Source organism: Acyrthosiphon pisum, chromosome A3 (genome assembly GCF_005508785.2).
Source record: "Acyrthosiphon pisum isolate AL4f chromosome A3, pea_aphid_22Mar2018_4r6ur, whole genome shotgun sequence".
Classification (NCBI taxonomy): domain Eukaryota; kingdom Metazoa; phylum Arthropoda; class Insecta; order Hemiptera; family Aphididae; genus Acyrthosiphon; species Acyrthosiphon pisum.
Window position 1 is genome coordinate 40480490 of NC_042496.1, and position 20111 is coordinate 40500600.

Consider the following 20111-nt stretch of genomic DNA (forward strand, 5'->3'; position numbering starts at 1 on the left):
CATAATATATTCTATAGAAAGTAATTCGCAAAATCCAAAACAAAACAAATATCACTAAGCTCATGTATACATATATAAATATATTTTTATTTTTGAAATAAAAGAGTAAAATTAACAAAAAAATAACGGTAATCTGACCACTTTGTTATGATAAGTGTAAAAAACTAAATTCAATATAATTTTGTAACTTAACCTACAAATTTAAATAATCGTTTTTGAATGCTACCAATTTAATACGAGCATTGAGACATTCAGTTTAAATATTAAACACAGCTAATGATCTCAACAAAAACTTTAAATCGTTAAAACTAATTGACAAAATAAAAGTAATAATAAATGCAGTTAACTTATAAAGATATAAAAGTACTTTACAAATTTTCTTTTCTACGAAAATAAGCTTATCAATTAAAAATGACAAGTTATAAAGTTCTTATATGTGAAATTGTACAATAAAATAAAATATATTATTTATTAGTTATAGCCTATAGGTCACGCATTGTTTCCAAACGGGTAATTGATAAAGTAATAATTTCAATTTGGTGACTTGGTTACTATGAATGTAATGATAGCCACAACTTATATAACACAAATATTAATATGACACATTACAATACGTCCATAGGTGGTCTGCTACGAATCACTAACAGTCGCAGATAGACGCAAGAGTCTGCTGGTGTTGAGATCGGACAGGTGTCGTCCGAGCCTAGAGAATAAATTACATAAATAAGGACATAATATATAGTAAATATCATTAAGATAGTCACTCTTGTTAGCCATAAATTATAAAGAGTGGCGATCATCAATAATAAAGAAAAAAAATAGAAAACATCTGCTAAACAAATTTTTCAGGATATTTTTAACTTAAGTACAGTAGACATTATTGAAAGGGAATTGTCGTATATATGGGTAATTAGCAACGAACAGAAAACGATTAGTCAAACTACTAAGAAACTTAGTTCACACGTGAAGTATATGTGTGTACCTACATGTAAAGATTAACGCATGAGTGTCTTTAGTTAATTTTGACTATCGACACAGTTGAAAAGCACCGTTGACTGGCGATATCAATATAATATTAATATTTACCGTGTACTTGGTAAAAATTGAAATAAAATGGAAATATTTTTAGAATTTAACCCAACCTCGGAAGAGATCTCCGGTGTTTGTAAAGTTTATTTTTGATTGATTTAATATAATATGCTAATTTTTAGCATTAAATATATAATTTAATATTTTTTAATACTTAAAATGTATTTGTTGCGGATAAAGGTGAATTTTCGTTGAGATTAATGTAAATTACCCATTTCGAGGGTAGCTATAAAGTTCTTATGATTCAACCCGTAGAAACAACAATAATGCATAACAAATGCTGCAGCAGCAGTCATAAGAGTGAAAACAATTTAATCGAAATTCAATATGTCAAAATCTATAGCCACGGCTTACTGTTGATGTGATAATAATCACATATATATACCTAAATAAATATAACTAACGTTCTATAACACACGCTTGCAGTTCAAATAGCCAACCGAATGTGTCTAAATAAATAGAAAAACGTGCAAATTGAAATGTCAACATTCACCGGACGTCTGCATTCCGTTTAAGTCAACAAACGCTGGTATACACTATATGGATTATAGCAGTGTAACAATAGCCGGTGTATTATTCTCTAACATACGGCAAACCGTTTGGTACAAGTTGGTAAAGATAATAGTTACCATGGGCGATTATTTCTGTTCGATGCAAAACAAAGTAATTTGCATCAAAGATTACAATGTCATCGTATAGCAATTCCATAGAGTAATGTAAGCAAAGAAAAACACGTATATATTTTTTACGTTCTAAGATTTAACCAAATTTAACTAATTATACTCTTCCTATACGTACTTGACACACATATAATGTGAATAAGCGATATACTAATGAATAATATCAATAAAAGAATCAATATTTTCTAATGAAATAAGTTTAAAATTACCAACAAATCATTCTAAACTCTTAAATGGAAAATAATATTCAAATATACAAGACAAAATCGTATTCAAATTAATTTTGCTTGAACCATTCCATATAATAACCTAAACAAAAATAGGTATTTATTATTTTTCTCCATACCTAACCTTTTTTTATTATTATTATTCTTAATACAGCATCAACAACTAAGATAATTAGTTAATAACAGTAACAGTTTTAAAAGTATATTATTGTAACCAAATTGTTACCCAATATGTATATATAATGTATTAATGCAGATGTATTTAAACTATGCGTCACGGCTCCCTGGGGCGTCGCGAAAGTTGTCGAAGGGAGCAGCGTCAAAGCACATGTAACCAAAATTAATGTAGGTCAAGTATAATTAATATAAATATTATTTATTATAATTAAATCGATTATGGAAACGATAATGAAATACATTTCCAGACTATTTGAGGTTTTACTTCTAGAACTAAAATTACTGTTATTATCACTCATATTGGCAATATTGTATCCGTATTGTTTTCAATGTTTTCATAATAATTTGGGAGCCGTAAAAATATTTTGAACACACAAAGGAGCCGCTGGATGAAAATGTTCGAATACCTCTGTATGAATGTATAAAGCTAATGTCCCATGTTACTATATCAAAACCCATGTTACTATTACTATAACCGAAACTATAACAATCAATAAAAAAAAAAAAGTTTTAAAAGGGAAGACAACTAATAATGTATAAAAAGTAATTCATTTCTCGATAGTAGTTATCAATATTAAATTTCAAAGTTAGAAGGAACAAATTATACTTAAACGTTGAATATTTTATAGTTGATGACCTCGTGAAACATTCAAATTATAATAAAATGTATGTCATAAAAACTATTTCTCGAAAAAAATAATAAATAGATAATTTAAGAAATGTATATCCAAAATACTAAAGACTTACTAATGCTTATAATTATATACATTTATAAAAAGGGTTAATTACATAAGTTTAATTTATATTAGTTTAAAGAGATTACATAAACAGAAGATAAATTTTAAAAAAATATTATAATTGCTACATAAGTTTGACGATCAACGAACAAAATTATAAATAACACGAACAGTTTGATACAGAACATTTTGTACATTAAGTCGATTTATTCAGCCTTTGTGAAAATATATTAATATTTTGAGATTTCAACAATTTAAATGACAATATAATATTGTAGAGTATAATATATATACATTTATAAACACGACCATGAACAGAATTATACGAAATATATGTGCAAAACGTCTGTAAAATCTTATTCAAAATGTTGAACTCTTAAAAAATCTAATTTTGATGGAAAATAGATATCTTGATATCTATACTTAAATGTAACAATTATTTACTGAGCAATGTTAAAAAAATACAAAACTTCTGAAACGGTTTTATGAATAAATTAACGTCGCCAAATATGAATACAACAACATAATAAATTACTAAAACCAACAAAGACAGTAGTCCTACGAGTCTGTACAAGTGTACCACAATAACATAAATGAAGACAACTAAAGCTATTCTAACCTCTGCGTTCTACGTAATATAATATACTAATTGTTAATAACGCTCCCTGTTTAATTAATCGTTTCAAAAAAGGTAGGTTTATAAGCAATATATATTTTAAATGAAGAATTATTATTGAACCTTGCATACAAATTAAAAACTGCATAGAATAATATCTGAAACGTATTATAACTCATAATAAATTCATACTTGTGGTTTTCATAGGGCTTGTTTTGTTTTGACTTAATACACTAAATATATATAGTAATAAATATATATACAAATAATTTTCAAAAATACAATTTAATATAAATTACACAAAATGTGCAATTTTAATTATCAAATTAAACGTAAAAATAAAATCCTTACACATATTTTTAAACTGATCATTATATTAAATATAATGAAATTATATGCATTGCAAATATTAAATTTATAATTTTTTTTTTTTATATATAAGTAAACTGACACTTAACTATAATTTTGCATGGAAATATTTGTATACGCAATAATTGCGCATGTTTAATAATAATTACAATATTATGATTCACGCCCGGGGTTTGTATACACAATAATTATACATAAGTATATTGTACACATAAACATATACATAAACATTATATCAAATAATTCATTAACACAACGGCAACATATTTAACCTAAAAACTTAAGAAAAACACTTTACTGTACAACAAGAGTGAATAGAGAAACCACCCCTCAATACCAGAGGGAAGTATATTACATTTTTTATCGTTGAACTTTTCATTCATAGTGTCACCCTTTTCATCGGTAGTTAGGTCGACGTGCAGAAATAATAAAACAGACATACTTTCTCAGTACCTTTTAAAGTATAATGGCCTTTTCGTAAATCTTATAGTCAAAAACTTTTATGTCTCATTTTGTGTGTAATATACGTAAGGCAAAATCATGAATAAAGCCCCCTAAAACTTAATACAACATCAGAAACGTTATAATTTATAACAGAATAAACCAAACTCGTGATAATAATATCATTGAAAATAAAATAATAAACTATCGCGTAAATTTATTGCACAGGATTTTTTTTTATTTTTTTTTTTTAATTAGGTATGTTTAAATTATAAAACGGTTGGCAAGTGGGTCACTGTAATGGATGGTGTTAAATTTGAATTCAATGACAGAATATCATTGTACATGAAAAACGATTCTGAGCGAAGACGGTCAGTCAGTATATTATATTACTAAGTACCTATATTTGATGATATTATTGTAAATAAAGTAATTTATTTACTTGTTTACGTGGAACCTTGTTTTAAATGTTCAATTCTTAATTTAAAAAAGTTGAACATTTTATACATTTTTAACTATACCGAATAGTTTTTAAATTGTGTCGAAATTCGAACATTAAATGCTTATAAAAAAAATCGTGTCTATGTATTTTTAGATTAATTTAGATTATACATCCTTCTCTACAAAAACTCTTTTTCAACAAAAAAATCTTGGATCCAGCCCAAATACATATTTATGTTAAAAACAAATCTACAATAATGATAAGACAGTAGATGGACAGTATTAATAGTTGATGGGAAAACCAAGTTAAGCTATGTATTATTTATTTATTTACGTTTGATTTTCGTCTTCTACACACTGATGTAGTAATATTGCATACACAGAACGCCGTCTTTTACAATGTTTAATATTTACTTATCTTTATGAACTTATATTGTAATATCACTTTTAAGCTACATACCGTAAATTATTAATTATGATGTTAAACATATTGTTAACTACTATTAGTTATAATTTATAACTTTGATCTGATCAGGGTCAAGAGTTAACCTATCATTAAATATCAACAAAACATATTTCAATCATTGAAAAATAATGTATTCATCAAAAGAAATAGAGTATATTATCATTTAAAGAATGACAATCAGCAATGTAATATGACCCTATTAATATTGCCAATACGATTGATGAATATAAAACATGATGGTTTAATTTTATAGAAGGATTGACAATCACGGTTGTCAGTGTATGCCTGGCTTAAAAGAAATTGTCAATATAAATACATATGTAAGAATGATATAAAAATATATTTCTTGAGATTTTAGACAAAAAATTTCTAAAACAATAAATTACGTTACCCGAGCCATTCATATGGATCTTAATAATTTATAATTCAATAATAATAATTATTGTAAATTTAATATATAATGCAGTAATTTTCTTAATGATATTCCTTGTTCAATGTCACTCATAATTTGTGGTAAATTTGATAAATGATATTTTTTTAATTTCTTACGATGTCAAAAATATTTCTACCGGAGACTTTTTTATTGATTTCGGAGAAATATAATTTGTGATATTTCCGGCTTTATTGCCATAACCCTCATGCTATCATATAAACCATGTTTTGTCCGATACAACGATTTGTTGACGTAATGTAGAAGAGAGGTTGTTAACCGACATTGAGAAGTGATTTATCATCGAGGGTTATTCATTCTACAATATATATTTTTTCATCCTAAGAGGATGAAAAATCAACCACTAGGATACGAGCAATCGAATTGATAATTCATGGGTCATATACCTTAATAATTAAATAAAAATAAATTATTGTTAAATTATTATATACGCGCAAAAGTACTAAACAAAAATTGAATGATGAAACCAAAAAAAAAAAAAACTCAACTCCTTAAAAATGTTGCAGCGAACAAAAAATCGATAAGTATATTATTATGTATTATTTATTATACTCGTATAAGGTAGTGGAAACGAAAGCGTGTGAAGTAGTTACAAACTACCACATTTTAATATATGAATGAAATTTACCGAGACGTAATATAATAATAGAACTGTTGTAGTATACGAATGAGCACTGTAAGTAAACTTCCAACAATGCGATACGAATTATTAACTCATAATACTTTAAATATACGTAACAACAATGTGTTTCGAAATTATAACTACAATATGTGTGTCTGCACAGCATTAAAATATTTCGTGGTACGTGATTCCAGGTGATGACAGCTGCCCAACAACAAGGCCTGGACACGACGATCGCCATGTCATCAGAAGAACACGAAGACCACGAACCGTCTAGTTCGAGAGATTTGTAAGTTAGCCTCATGTCGAATACAAAATTAAACCAGCGACGAGTCTCACTGTCGTATCATATTATAATATATGTTTAAGTTCATATACGGTAATTACTAGAATACGATTTACGAGAAGCCGCCTTATAGTATCGTAAAAACAACAACAACAATAATAATAAAAGCAATAAATATACATGCGTCGCTGACGTCGTGTAGAGTTTGAAAAGGTCATCTCTTCCCCCGCATACACACATTACACCAAAGCACCCTCTGCAGACAAAGCACAATTAAATAGCCTGACCTGACATATTCCGTTAACTTGTTAGCGTGTTTGCTTGTATAAAGAACGAAAAACCCAACGCATGGACGTGCGGGTTAAAAGACACGTTGTCGGTGGGGGGGGGGGGGTGTTGGCGTAAGTTTGAGGAGAGGGCCACACGATTCAAGTGAGAGCGTGTACGTGCTCGAGTCTCACACATGTAAACTTCACAAATCGAATTCAATATATTATGATATGTTTTCGACAGTCGATAAAAATATGCCCCATTGTTTAACTCTCACACACACACATTAACATAATAACTATATATTAAGTAATTATACACTGCATGAGCTTTGTACACAATTGAAAATGGGCTAAAAAAACGATAAGACATCAAGTTCAATTTGTTTTTCTTACATTTTTGTAGGTCCCCACAGCGCCATTTCTGATCGTGTATAATCGTGTTAAATGTGAGTAAGGTAAATAAAATAAGACAGAGCGTCAAACTGCACCTTATAGACAAACTAATATAATATCATAATGTATATAAACGTAAATATACGAGCCAGGTCCCGACTTCAAGCCACGTTGACATAGACACATAGTTATTAAAAAAAAGTTGTGGTTTTACGGGAAGTATTTTTTTTTGTAATGCGACACATTTATCCTCCCTCCCTCCTTCCCTCCCGTTAAACACACATCAAAAAATAACTCATCATATTCATATCGAATAAAATACTTTCCTTAATGTTTTTTTCACCTGCAGTTAAGACCAACAAAATAGAAATTTGATAGCCAATATAGACTCATTTTTTCTATTACCGATAATCTATAACTGAATAATGTATTCATAGGTACATAATACTACATTAATATTGTGGTACAAACAAAAAGGCCGTTTGCCCCTGTAACACAATTTTAAATTAGCAAGTTACCATCCTGGATATTGACATCTGTAATATTTCAAAATGGCCTATACCCTATCCAACGCGCCTGCCAACAGACAACAAATATAGAATATATTATGCACACAAATTTAACGCATATATAATGATTCCTTATGACGTAAATTGTAGGTAAAGTATGTTTATGAGTGTACCATATGGTCAACACGATCTGTTAATGAGTTATTATAATAAATATAATTCTGAATTATGTAACAGCGGTGAAACGATAATAAATCTTAATGTCATATCGAGATTCGGTACCGTACGCGTTTTACATTCAGGCGATATATAGCATAATATTATGACGTGCTGCCAATAGGTTGATATATAAAAACAATTTATAGAATATAGGTAAAATGTGGGTTATCTTGTGGAAAATTAAGACCGGATGTCGAAAGTACAATCTACGCTTGACATTATTTCTAATAGATTGCTTACGCAACCTACAAAATATAAATATATATATTTTACAATATACATATTTATATACTCGAACATACTTCCTATCCTACATAAAGAGTTTTTCGACACAAAAAATACCGCTAAAAGTATAATATTTATATAAAACGCGCATGATTTAGACGTAAACCCAAGCCACTGAAGTCCACACTGAAGAATTTTAAAATAACTATGAATAAAACGTGAATTCGAAATATCCGAATCGTACATGATATTAAACACAATATTATATTGTATGTGCATCTCCAGAAATGATAATCCATTTGAAATATATTTTTATCGTACATATTATACAACTGTTGTCTGTATATTCATGTATAAAGTTTATGTATAATACACATACAATGTACATAAAATTCGTTATTATACTACACATTTTTAAATATTTCCCCTTTTCTAAAAAGGTATAAATTATTGTAGAATACTTAATAAGTATTCCTTATTCTACGTATTTACTTTTTTTTCGAATTTTTCTAATTATTGCTGGGTAAATTGCATGCTCAAATGCTTCTGAAATATTTATATCCATGTTTAATTGCCAAACAATATACATATTCAATATAATATGTAGGTCGCGAAGCACATACAAAGCAACCTAAGGTGCTACAAAATAACGCGCGCTCAACATCATCGGATATGTAAGTATATTATTGGTATTGTTGACGATTCTAAAACACCATATTATTATGATTTATGACCTACTATAATATAACCATAACATAATATCTGAAAATTCAGTATTTTGGCTTTGGTTGGTATACCAACCACACCAATTTTGATTTTGACAACTGTCAGTCTTGACATATGAAATTATGTCATTACTCATTATATATATAATCGGACTTTTTGACCGTGATTGACCTGGCGCTTATTTAATAACTTTACATGATTTTCCGACCACGTGTCACCATGAAAGGGTTCAAACGAAAATTAATTATTAACAGAAGTGGGTTACATAACCCATTCGTTTAAATGAGGTGACGAACGACTATGTCGGTTCAATACTAATAGTAAATATGATGGCAGATAAGAGGGAGAAGAACTGTGTATAAAACTAGAAATGGCTAAATGTCAGTCTCAGTGGCGACTACATTTAGCCATAGCATAAATTTAAAAAAAAAGTCTGTATGGTGCACCATGGTAATACCATGCTAATATATATATTAGTTTTACTTGTTGTTTTTTACATTATTAGTATTGTTGTTGTAGCACTAGTGTTGGTGGTAGCTGTGGTGGAAGATGGTTTAACCCTTGATCCAGTAAATCGATATTTTACGTTTGTAAAGGCGTAATATTTGGGAGTTAGACTAAATTGTTCCCAAACGAACGGAAAGGCACGATGTTAGGTTGTATTACCGAGCATTCTTCTGTTTCATTTGTGATGGAAGCCTACGTTATATTATATTACATTTTAATAGTATTTCGATATTTCACATTTTCAGACACTTGGTAGACAACAGTAAGATCAGAATTGTAAGGTCGGATTGAAACAATAAGTGTAAAACTGAGCAAAGCGGATTTTCCCATATTTCATTCTTCTGTTTTATTATTTTTTTTTCTATACACAACTATTTTAACGAGCCTTGCATAATATAATTTGTAAATGTACATTCATGAGAAAATCCATTCAACCTCATTCAATGACATCAAAAAATATGTCCAGGGTTCACAAATAAATTGCAAAAATGTATTATTAACTGTGTATGAAAAAATACAAACTGCTCAAAAATCTTCAGGCTATATTTGCTGTGGTTTGTATTTGAAAAAAAAAGTTGAACTGCCGATAACTAAAAAAATAAATAGTTAGACCTACCCTTTAAAAGGATTTTTTTCATAAGTATCGAGTATGCTATCATGACGTCAGCCGGTCACTTCATCGCAGGACACATTGTATATATTATATACATTTACCTATATTCACATAATATTATATCATTCGCCTCCTTAATTTAGATTTTCTAGAATTGATTAAATTCCTAGTTCGGAGATTGGCGGTTTTTAATTAAGTATTCTATATTTTAGGGATTTGATCAACCAAAACAAAACTCGATTCGTAGCTTCATAACTTAATTCATATTATCTTATTTTCGTAGGTATTACGTTGGATTGTGCTCAAGCTCCATAATCCTTCTATAATTTTGTTAAACTATACAATCGTACCGTGAGACAATTTAATTTTAGCATCTACTGTTATAATCAACTATACTCATTTCTGAGCTTTAACTTCTAACGTAGACGTTTAACGGTAAGGATAAATATTACTACGAATTTTGAAGTCACATAACATTTAATTTCTTATTAAATTATTTAAATTTCTCAGACATCATAATGATAAACTTATAAGTTTAAAGTAGTCGGTTGAACTTCAACAAACGTACATTTTGAGAAATAAATACTTTGATGTTCCTAACAATTAATAATTGTAAACATTTTTCATATATGCACAAATCTTATATTAATTTAATTGATATTTGACATTAAAAGTTCTTTAGAACGAATTTGTAAATAATTATCTATGTTAATATTGAATAAGCGACTACTGTTGTCCCGAATACGTAAACCATTTATAGATTTTCATACGGAGTAAAATAAATGTACCTACTATTGAAAATTAATAATAAAACAAATTCCATGTAAAATTGTATTCTCAAAATAGACTTATTTTCATTCGTTAAAAAAGTATTCTTACTTGGTACTTTTATTTATTTTTGTTCAGCATAATAACATAAACAACATCACTTAAATGATTTAAAAAATAATCGTGACCGAAAAAATTATTAGAAAATAACAGATTCTGGTGAGCCATCGTTCCGAGCACCAAAGCTGTTATTATTGCTTCCGTCAAAAATGTTACATTACATTTTTTATCGTCGTTTTACAAATATTATCACTCAATCATACCACATGCAACCATAGATCCCGTTGATTTGTGACTGTTTGACACAAAACAATATTTCGCCGCTACGCCGTGATACTTTTCTTAAACGCAGACGCTGATTCGCTTGAGACATACAAACATATTAAATTTGAATATATTTTATGCATGTCGTCCTCGTTTGGGATGAAAACGGGTGTGATGTAAAATCATAGGTATGAATAGTATAAATATTTGGAAATCACTTTTAAAGTTCTTCTCAGACACGTTCTCACTTAAATCACTTCAAGCGTACTTTCTTGTTAACGTTCCTCTTATTATAATTTGGTAACAATTTGTATATTTTCGACCTTTGCCAAAAGTTTTCATCCTACGAGTTTCTTGATCGAATTTTGTATCACTTTCTGTAAATTCTAGATCTAATCAACCATCACATAATAATAATTATATATGTATTTATGTTTTGGTTCAAATAACTTCGAAAGCTACATAATCAAATGCGGCTGTCAACTTTGCAATGAAAATACGTGTTGTTCAAATCCAATAATCTCCAATGTTTTTACGTTACATTCGTATTGAAAAACTAATTAAATAGGCACAGTAAAAAAAAAAAATAATATGAATAAACAACACCCATATGTTACAACTACAAGTGGTCCATGGTAAGTTATTTTAATTTCTATTCTTATAACTTTTACATTATTTTTGAATTTTTTTACATAATATGAACTTATTTAACTTGCAAATTATTGTTTTTTTTAATTGCATAATAGTCTTTCTTAAAAAAGGTTTACAATGTTTAGGTTAACTAGACAAACTTTTCAATTGTCCAGGCATTTAATGTAATTAACATTTAAAAAAATGTAGTTTCATTCATATTTCTCCGTCATAATATGATTGTCAGAAACCCACGCAGCGACGGTCGGTCCGTTTTTAATAAAACTTTCAAAATGTCTTTTACCCTAGAGAAGAAGAGTTCACAAACAGTTAATGGAGCTGAAACCTCGTGGGGTTTCATCGCTATCCAATTAGGCTTGACATATTACGGTCCATAAATTTGAACTGATAAGAAGCGAACTAGATTCAACAATATTCTTGGCCATAAAATGATTTATTATTTTATTTAGTTTGACGATTTTTGACATTTTCTTTTGTTTACTAAATAGTAACACACCCCAATAATTTTAGTACTCAATTTAAAATTGTTAGCACACGACACGCACAACTTAAAATAATTTATAATAACTCGCCAACCAATAGAAAACGTGTGTTATATGTCTAAGTCATAACTCAGTTGTTGTATTTAAAATTCTTTAATTTTAATAAAATTATAAACTTTGAACATTTATTATTATCAAATATTAATATTTTCACATCCCATTTAATATCATTCTAAAGTAAAATTATATTTGTATAGTTTTAGTCAAAGATAAATATAGGTAAGTACACACCAAAAATATTCTTATCATTCCACATACCGCAGAAGATAGAACGACGAGAACACAGGTATAAATAAATATAACTAAAAATTAGTCCAAAAAATTTGAAAATTTCATTAAGCATTAAAAATAATAGGTAGGTAATATACACATAATATCGAAAAGTTACCTATATTTTATTAAATAACAGCATTCTAACTAAAATTCTTATTTGTCAACATTTTAACTTTAAACGTCTATAAATAAAAATGTATATGTTTTTTATTGGTATTTTAAAATTGTTGTAAGAACAACTTTTGAGAATCCTTGTAACAAATTAATAAGCTTTTTGATCAAGAAAAAAAATGTTCAACATTTGTAACAAAAAATAAAATAAAATGTTACGAGAAATTCCAAATGCATATAAATACCTTAAAGTCTAAATATTTTTATAATTTCATTACTATGTGCATTATATAGGTAAAGAAAATGATAAGATACGAAAAAAATTGTTTTAAAAAACCAATACCAATATGTTAAATATTACCAACATTTATAAAACCTATACATTCATCGTTTCGCTGACATCTAATACAAAAGTTCTAAATGAAAAAAATACGAATCGCGTTGTCTGTGTAGCTTTTCACACACGGAAACAACGTCTTTAATACCCAACAGTAAAATTAAAATCTTACGTTTTCTTTTTATTTATAGATAATAGATCTATTACGAAAAACGTCACACAAAAGTCGGTCGGTTTGGAATGTTATTTTTAACAAAATTTACATAAAAAGGAAACGTGCAAGCCAGATATGTGAATCGTAGTAAAAAGAAAACCAAGTACCTAGGAACATTATACCTTTAGGAAGTCATTGCTCACCCAAATATCTGTCCATCTGAACTCTGAAGTTTCCACTACAAAGTATGAATGCGACAACTGGATGAGTAAGTCAGACATGACAGAAGGAAGACGAGTATTCGAAGATTGGGATAGGATGGTATACGTGTTATGTCCACCGCTGCCGATGGCGAAACAATGACGCATTTTTAGAGACCATTACGTACACATTATAATATATTCACCGATTATTATTATCATAATATCACTACTGTTTGAGGGATGCTTGGGCAGAAATAGTACGAGGGTATGATAGTGAAGTGCAGGTGGCGGGGGAGGGTCAACCTTAATAATAATCCCATCCGGTGGCGGTGGATGGAAACCATAGACGATGACGAAATCGGCTGCGAGACCTATCTCCCGCAACTCCTGGACACTACACAATATGCATATATATGGATGTGGCTGGCGAGCAGGAACGGAATTCTGGTAAATAAATTCTATTCACGAGGGCTACTACTTACGGCACCGCGGTCGAGATTTTCCCACTAAATTTGAGGTGTCACCGTGCCGATCCATTCAATAAATCTAACCCTTATTTTCCCCGCTACGAACCCTGTTACTACCTTTTGCCCTTCGACATCCGATAATCAGTCATGTACAATAAACATCACGGCTGATGTGGTTTTACATGCATGATTCTTTTAAGTTTTGTTTCATCCGCGACAAACGCGTACTACTCTTACTTATTATTCTATTTAAAGAGAATTTGACGAATAGTATAACATCATGTAACCTTCTATTAAAATGTATTATATTATCTATGAAAAGAAAAATTTTATGAATTACTAACTGAAAAATAGTTAACAAAATTTGAAAAAATTATCATTCATGGCTAAAAATATTTCAAAAAGAGTCAAAATAGATTGAAAATGTTACCATGTATCGAAAATGCTAGTATAAATATTTGGTAAACATTTCATGAGTATACCTATACGGTTATATTCATTGGAAATACAACAAAATATAAAAAAACAATCAATAATTTACCACCGAATATCAAATATCGTAAAAATTATAAGTTCAAAAGCTCATAAAAATTAATGTTCCGTTAAGTACACATTTTTTTTTTGTTATAGGTATAAAAATGTATGCGAAATCTTCCATTCAATTTTTTTATCTTAGGTATACCTATTTTTGAGTTAGAAATTCATAAAATTTAAAAAAATTCTTATAATATGGCTATCAATAAAAGAGTCAACATCATTTAAAAATATTACCATGTATAGAAAATGGTCATTTTAACATTTGTTAACATTTGTAAATATTTGAATATTTGAAAACATGTCCCTCGGGATGACAACAAAAAAAGTTAATATTTTCCAAATACTAAGTATTTTGTGATAAAATAATTAAGTAAGTACTCTGTATAGTATATACAACAGGTTACAGGTCTACCCAGACTGGCTTAAATTATTAAATTTTAACACCTTTAATCAATGTTGCTAACTCATATAATAAAACATAGTACTCTTTGTTGTGATTGTACGGGATATCGCTTAGAAAAGATTAGTGTATCTTATTAGCAATAAACTATTAAAAAGAATTTGGGCCAAGGGCTGCCAGTTTGTAAGTAAAGTACGGAAGGCTTGTTGGGTCAAATTTGTCCAATCTGGCTCTGTAAATAATGCATGAAAGAAAATTCCATTAATTTGGAAATAAACGTGTTTCTCATAAAACAAGCTTATAATTACAAAATAGTATTTTAATAAATAACTCTGGTCGTTTTCGTCTTTGCGCATCGGTTTGGAATAAAATCCAATTTGAATCCCATTTACACGACCGACGCGCAGGGCGAATGAGAAGAATGCAAATATATTGTCACAGAAAAATAATAAATTCCGATAAATCCGTAGTGGTTTTTCATACCTAACTCTCATTCGAGTCTTGAAAATCGCCTTACAATTAGCTGAACGACATGAATAACATTGATCGCAAGACGTCAAACCGGAACATAAGAGGATTACGTAACAAAATACAATATTTAACTCTCCAGTCGCGAAGCAAACTTAACTCAATTCTTAAGCTACTTAATTGTTGTGTGAGCGAAGTATCATCGTGTTCCGTTGCTTGAAATCAGATACTTGTACAATTTTATTCGTTTTAAATTCTAACTGGATGTAGTATATACAGTATATCGGTGTCTTTGATTATAATTATTTTGACACAAATTGACCATTTTCATTCCACGAATTCATCGGATTGGGACGGTGGCGTATTTAAGAGGGGGGGGGGGGCGAAAATTCAAATGACCCAAGCAGCAAATTTCGGGGAGCAGAAAAGAGTCCAAAAAGAGGGGCGGAATGTTATAAGTGCCCCAAGGCACATAATTTTTAAATACGGCCAATAAACATACCCAATGATCAGATACAACATCATTATGTAGACAACAAAGAACAAACCTTTTTACATCATTAAATTATATTGTAATTTGTTCCGATTCATAGGAATCGTAATGAATGCCCAAACATTAAAGTAATTATTTTTTTAAAACTACAGTATTAAAATTTCAAATGCAATTTTCTTGCAGACTGCAGTTTATAGCATCATTCAAAAAATGTAATCAAAAATGCTGTACATTTAAAATAATATTATAAAATAAACTATATTGTGAAAAATATAGTGTGATGCAACCTAAATTTCAAGCTGCATCTCAGAGATTCTCAACAACATATCCATTCATATATTATACAGTATCGAAATTTAAATGTTATTACATATTACAAAATAATTTTTGCCGATACCAAAATATTCTAAAACATAGTGCTTATACAAAATATAACACCCCGAAGAGAATGGTTTAGTGTTTATTAACGCTATGTGATGGTTTTTTTTTTTTCAATTTAATTTTTCCGTGTATAATATAAAGTTTATAAATATAATGCGAAGTTGCAACATAATTAATGCACAATTCATACTGCCACTTCAGCAAAAAATATTGATGTCCTCATTTCACAGTCCGATTACAATCGTTGTAAATAAAAGATAATATACTTTATATAATATACATAATTTATATAATATATACATGAGTTCCTAGTCGTATATTTTTTCGACCCATATAATGACATATTGCCCGAGTTAATCGGGAAATGTGTTTATTATAAATACTTTGCTGCTCGGTATTATAGTTTTATCCATTTAAAAATTTTTAATAAATGACTCAATTATAATATGTTGGCGTTTGCGCACAGTTATGGACTGTAGCTTAACGATATTACAGTATACACCACCAAACAATATAACGTTATGTAATATTATCAAATAGGTAATAATAGGAATTATGATTTATGATTAATGACAGAAATCGTATCAAATAAAAAATAAAATTTTAATTATAAATTCAAAACCAACGTTGAGAGAGGAGGTGCAAGCATATTATTATAATCCCTAGGATTTAACGCTAATCGTACGCATTAATACGTAGGTACTCTCTGTAACGTTTAACCGTGGTTTTATACTTTTTGCATTGTATACTATAAAAATATAACATACATTTAGTGGTTATAGATCAGTGGTTACAATTTACAAGTCCCAAGTTACTCATTATATTACCATAATGTATTGTGTATGACCTATAATGATAACAAATATAAAGACAACATGTTCATAAATTATGTAACGAATTTTCCACTTCTGGTCATATTATCATAGGTCTGCGTCATATTCTTCAAGCACTTCTTACGTTTAATAAAATTATATGAATTATATTAGACGTAATAATATCTATTCTCCGCTGCACTTACTTTAAATGCTTAAGTGTCTATATCTACTTAATAATTAACTAGTTAAATAGTATAGGTATACGATATAAAAATTATATAGATATCGACATTTTCAGTTCAATACTCGGTGAAGACCGCTTATACAACGAATACCAAAAAAAAACATAGGTACCTATTTTAAATTGAAATGATATATTCACAAACGACCATGCAGGTTACGCACTACTAATGACGAAATCACTGGTTAATATTGGGGATTTACAAAATTATACGCCTCGTCGAAATCGTTGAGAATAAAATATACAGGTAAGTACACCAAATATTCGTATGAGCGATTAATATTGTGTACACCGTAATATACATCATATTACACGTTTGCCTATTAAACATATCCATAACCAACTGCCCAGCTATCCATATATTACCATGTTATTATTAATATTATTATTGTTGCCATTGTAGGTAGAGATTTTGAGGTATACATCGCGTTCACTCCCTAAAACGGTTATATAAGGTCTAATTAATGATATCTTATTGCGCCACTACAATATTGTCGAGAGACCATCTCCCACATAATGACTCAAAATTATGTAAGTAAAGAAAATTGATATCTAAAACTTTATAATTTTCCAGAAAATTATTGTTTACGTTTAAAAATCAAAAGAATCGCCTAGTAATGCTTTTGCAATTATTATAATGGTTTTATACTTATATAACATGCGACTTTATATTTCAAAGTATAGGGAAATATTGCTTATAGACAATAGGTATCAACTTCTAATTTAAGATATTAAATATTAATGTATATAGGTATAATGTATATAAATAGTTGAAAAAAATAATAAAAAGTGAGTAAGTAGTTAATGTTCTACTGTACATTAGGTGCCTATAGACTCTATAGAGAGTCAAACTGAAACGAATGCATGTATTGAATTTTAATTTAATGATATAAAATCATTGTATGCGAAAAACGAGCCTGAGCAAACACGGTCGTCAGCCTATAATATTAATTACTAATAAGAATATTATATAATAAAATTGTGATTAAAGTAATTTACTTTACTATTAGGCATTGGTAGGTAGGTACTACATTAAATTTAATTCATTTTTGCAAAAAAAGATACATATAATTGCAGTGTAATAATATATTCTTTAAGTTTCATATACCCACGAATAATATTTTTAAATTACAAAAAAATAACTAAATCCGTTATTCTTGGTTTCAATATATAATTTCGTCCTAATTTGAACTTAAACTGTCTGAAAAAAAACTGAAAAAGAATCTATTTTAGATTCTGAGCGGAGCGAGGGAGCTATTGTTTTTACAATGGTGTTAATTTTTTTTTTTTCCTTTTCTTTTTCTTTTTATATCCTGTATACAAAATTTCTTCCAGAAGGAGTGTTTCGATTTCAACATATAGTACCTTATTATCTTTTAGCAAATTGGATCAAGATGGTACTTAAGAGAGGTCATTTTTCGATTTTCTTAATAGTTATTTTATGCCACGGGAAAAACCACAGGAAAATTACAAAAAAAACGCTAAAAATGGGATTTTAATTTGTAACGCTTTGTTTATCACCATAGAAACGAATAAAAAATTATCATATTTTAATATTAATTCAACTTACATGATAAAATAAATAATAACAAAATATAAAATATCCAGACTGACAAACTGTCTCCGCTCGGAATCGTTTTTCTTATACGATGATATTATATCATTGAATTCAAATCTAATACAACCATTATACAATGACCCACTTGTAATCTACTGTACAGCAGAGCGACATCCACTTACCTGCTTTTTTAGATTTATTGGTCACAGTACGAAATATTTATAAAAGTTCTTGTTTTAAATTTTCAATTCTAAGCTATAAAAATTGAACATTTTATAAATTTTAAACCACAAAATAATTTGAACATTTTCGAGATTTTGATAAATTTCAACATTTGAACTTTCAATACTTAAATAAAAAAATCGTGCCTATGTATCTTTACTATTTCTCAACTGCTATTAAAACTACTTATACTTTTAACAAACCAAAATACCAACTATAAATTCACTTTCCTACCATAAAAGATGCTAAAGTAGAAAATTGAAGCATTTTTACAGTCCCAAAACGTAATGTGTGAAAAACACACATCGTTGTAAAATCAAAAAGTACATTCATCGCTCCGCTCAGAATCTAAAATAATATTATGTGTAATGTGTACCTGCGATGTAAACTATAAAATATGCTAAATTAAAAATTGTATAATATTTTTATCAGCTTAAGAGGATGTCAGCGTAGTATTTGTTATCTCTCTCTGACCCACACGCGACATAGAACATTTTACATTCACAATAATGATTATAACTAGAGCTCGGATTTTTATGCATTTGCATGTTTTTACTAAGTGTATGCACGTCTAGGGGGTTCTAAAATGTCCACGGTCATTTTAAAAAAAAAAAAAACAAATTTTTACACCAAGGAAAGTAGTACCTACTAGATATTCTATCATAAACAAAAGAATATTTAAATGGTTAAACATTTAATACTTTAAAAACCAAAATGCAATATTTTATAATCTTCATTTTTTCATATTTTAAATTGTTCAAATGTCTACAACACTTAGAAAACTTAAAAAAAGAATAAAAAAAAAAATTAAATATTAAATTAATATTTTTCAACTGCTATTGTAATAATATATCAGGAGCCTTGTATTACATTTTTACACTTTTTGGCCGAACAGATAAAACTTTATTGATATTTATAGAAAAAAAAACTAAAAAAATTGAAAACTGAAAATGTCCGTAAACAGCTCAAAAAGAGTCAAAATATTTTCAAAATTGTATGGTGTATAGGAAATGCTAATATAAACATTCAGTAAAATTTTCATGTATCTGCAGTTATTCGTTTTTGAATTAGAACAAAATAAGGAGATCGCTACATGAGAA

At 28.6% G+C, this 20111-nt stretch overlaps 2 protein-coding genes across 5 annotated transcripts in view; one reads left to right on the forward strand and one right to left on the reverse strand.

Moving 5' to 3' along the window:
• The window catches only part of LOC100169489 (sex-regulated protein janus-A), a 166721-nt gene that overhangs the window by 123075 nt on the left and 23535 nt on the right, over positions 1-20111 (reverse strand). The gene's annotated exons all lie outside the window — the stretch shown is intronic.
• Positions 1-20111, forward strand: part of LOC100161284 (arrestin homolog) — a 96918-nt gene that overhangs the window by 59286 nt on the left and 17521 nt on the right. Inside the window, exons 1-2 of one of the 3 annotated variants that reach the window (XM_008189789.3) lie at positions 16463-17478; positions 17635-17762. In XM_008189789.3, the coding sequence (XP_008188011.1) occupies positions 17761-17762 (2 nt within the window). In that variant the 5' untranslated portion in view covers positions 16463-17478; positions 17635-17760. Of the gene's footprint in view, positions 1-6510; positions 6606-16462; positions 17763-20111 lie in introns of those variants that run through there. The other 2 variants (XM_001948559.5, XM_016808395.2) reach the window with 2 other exon arrangements.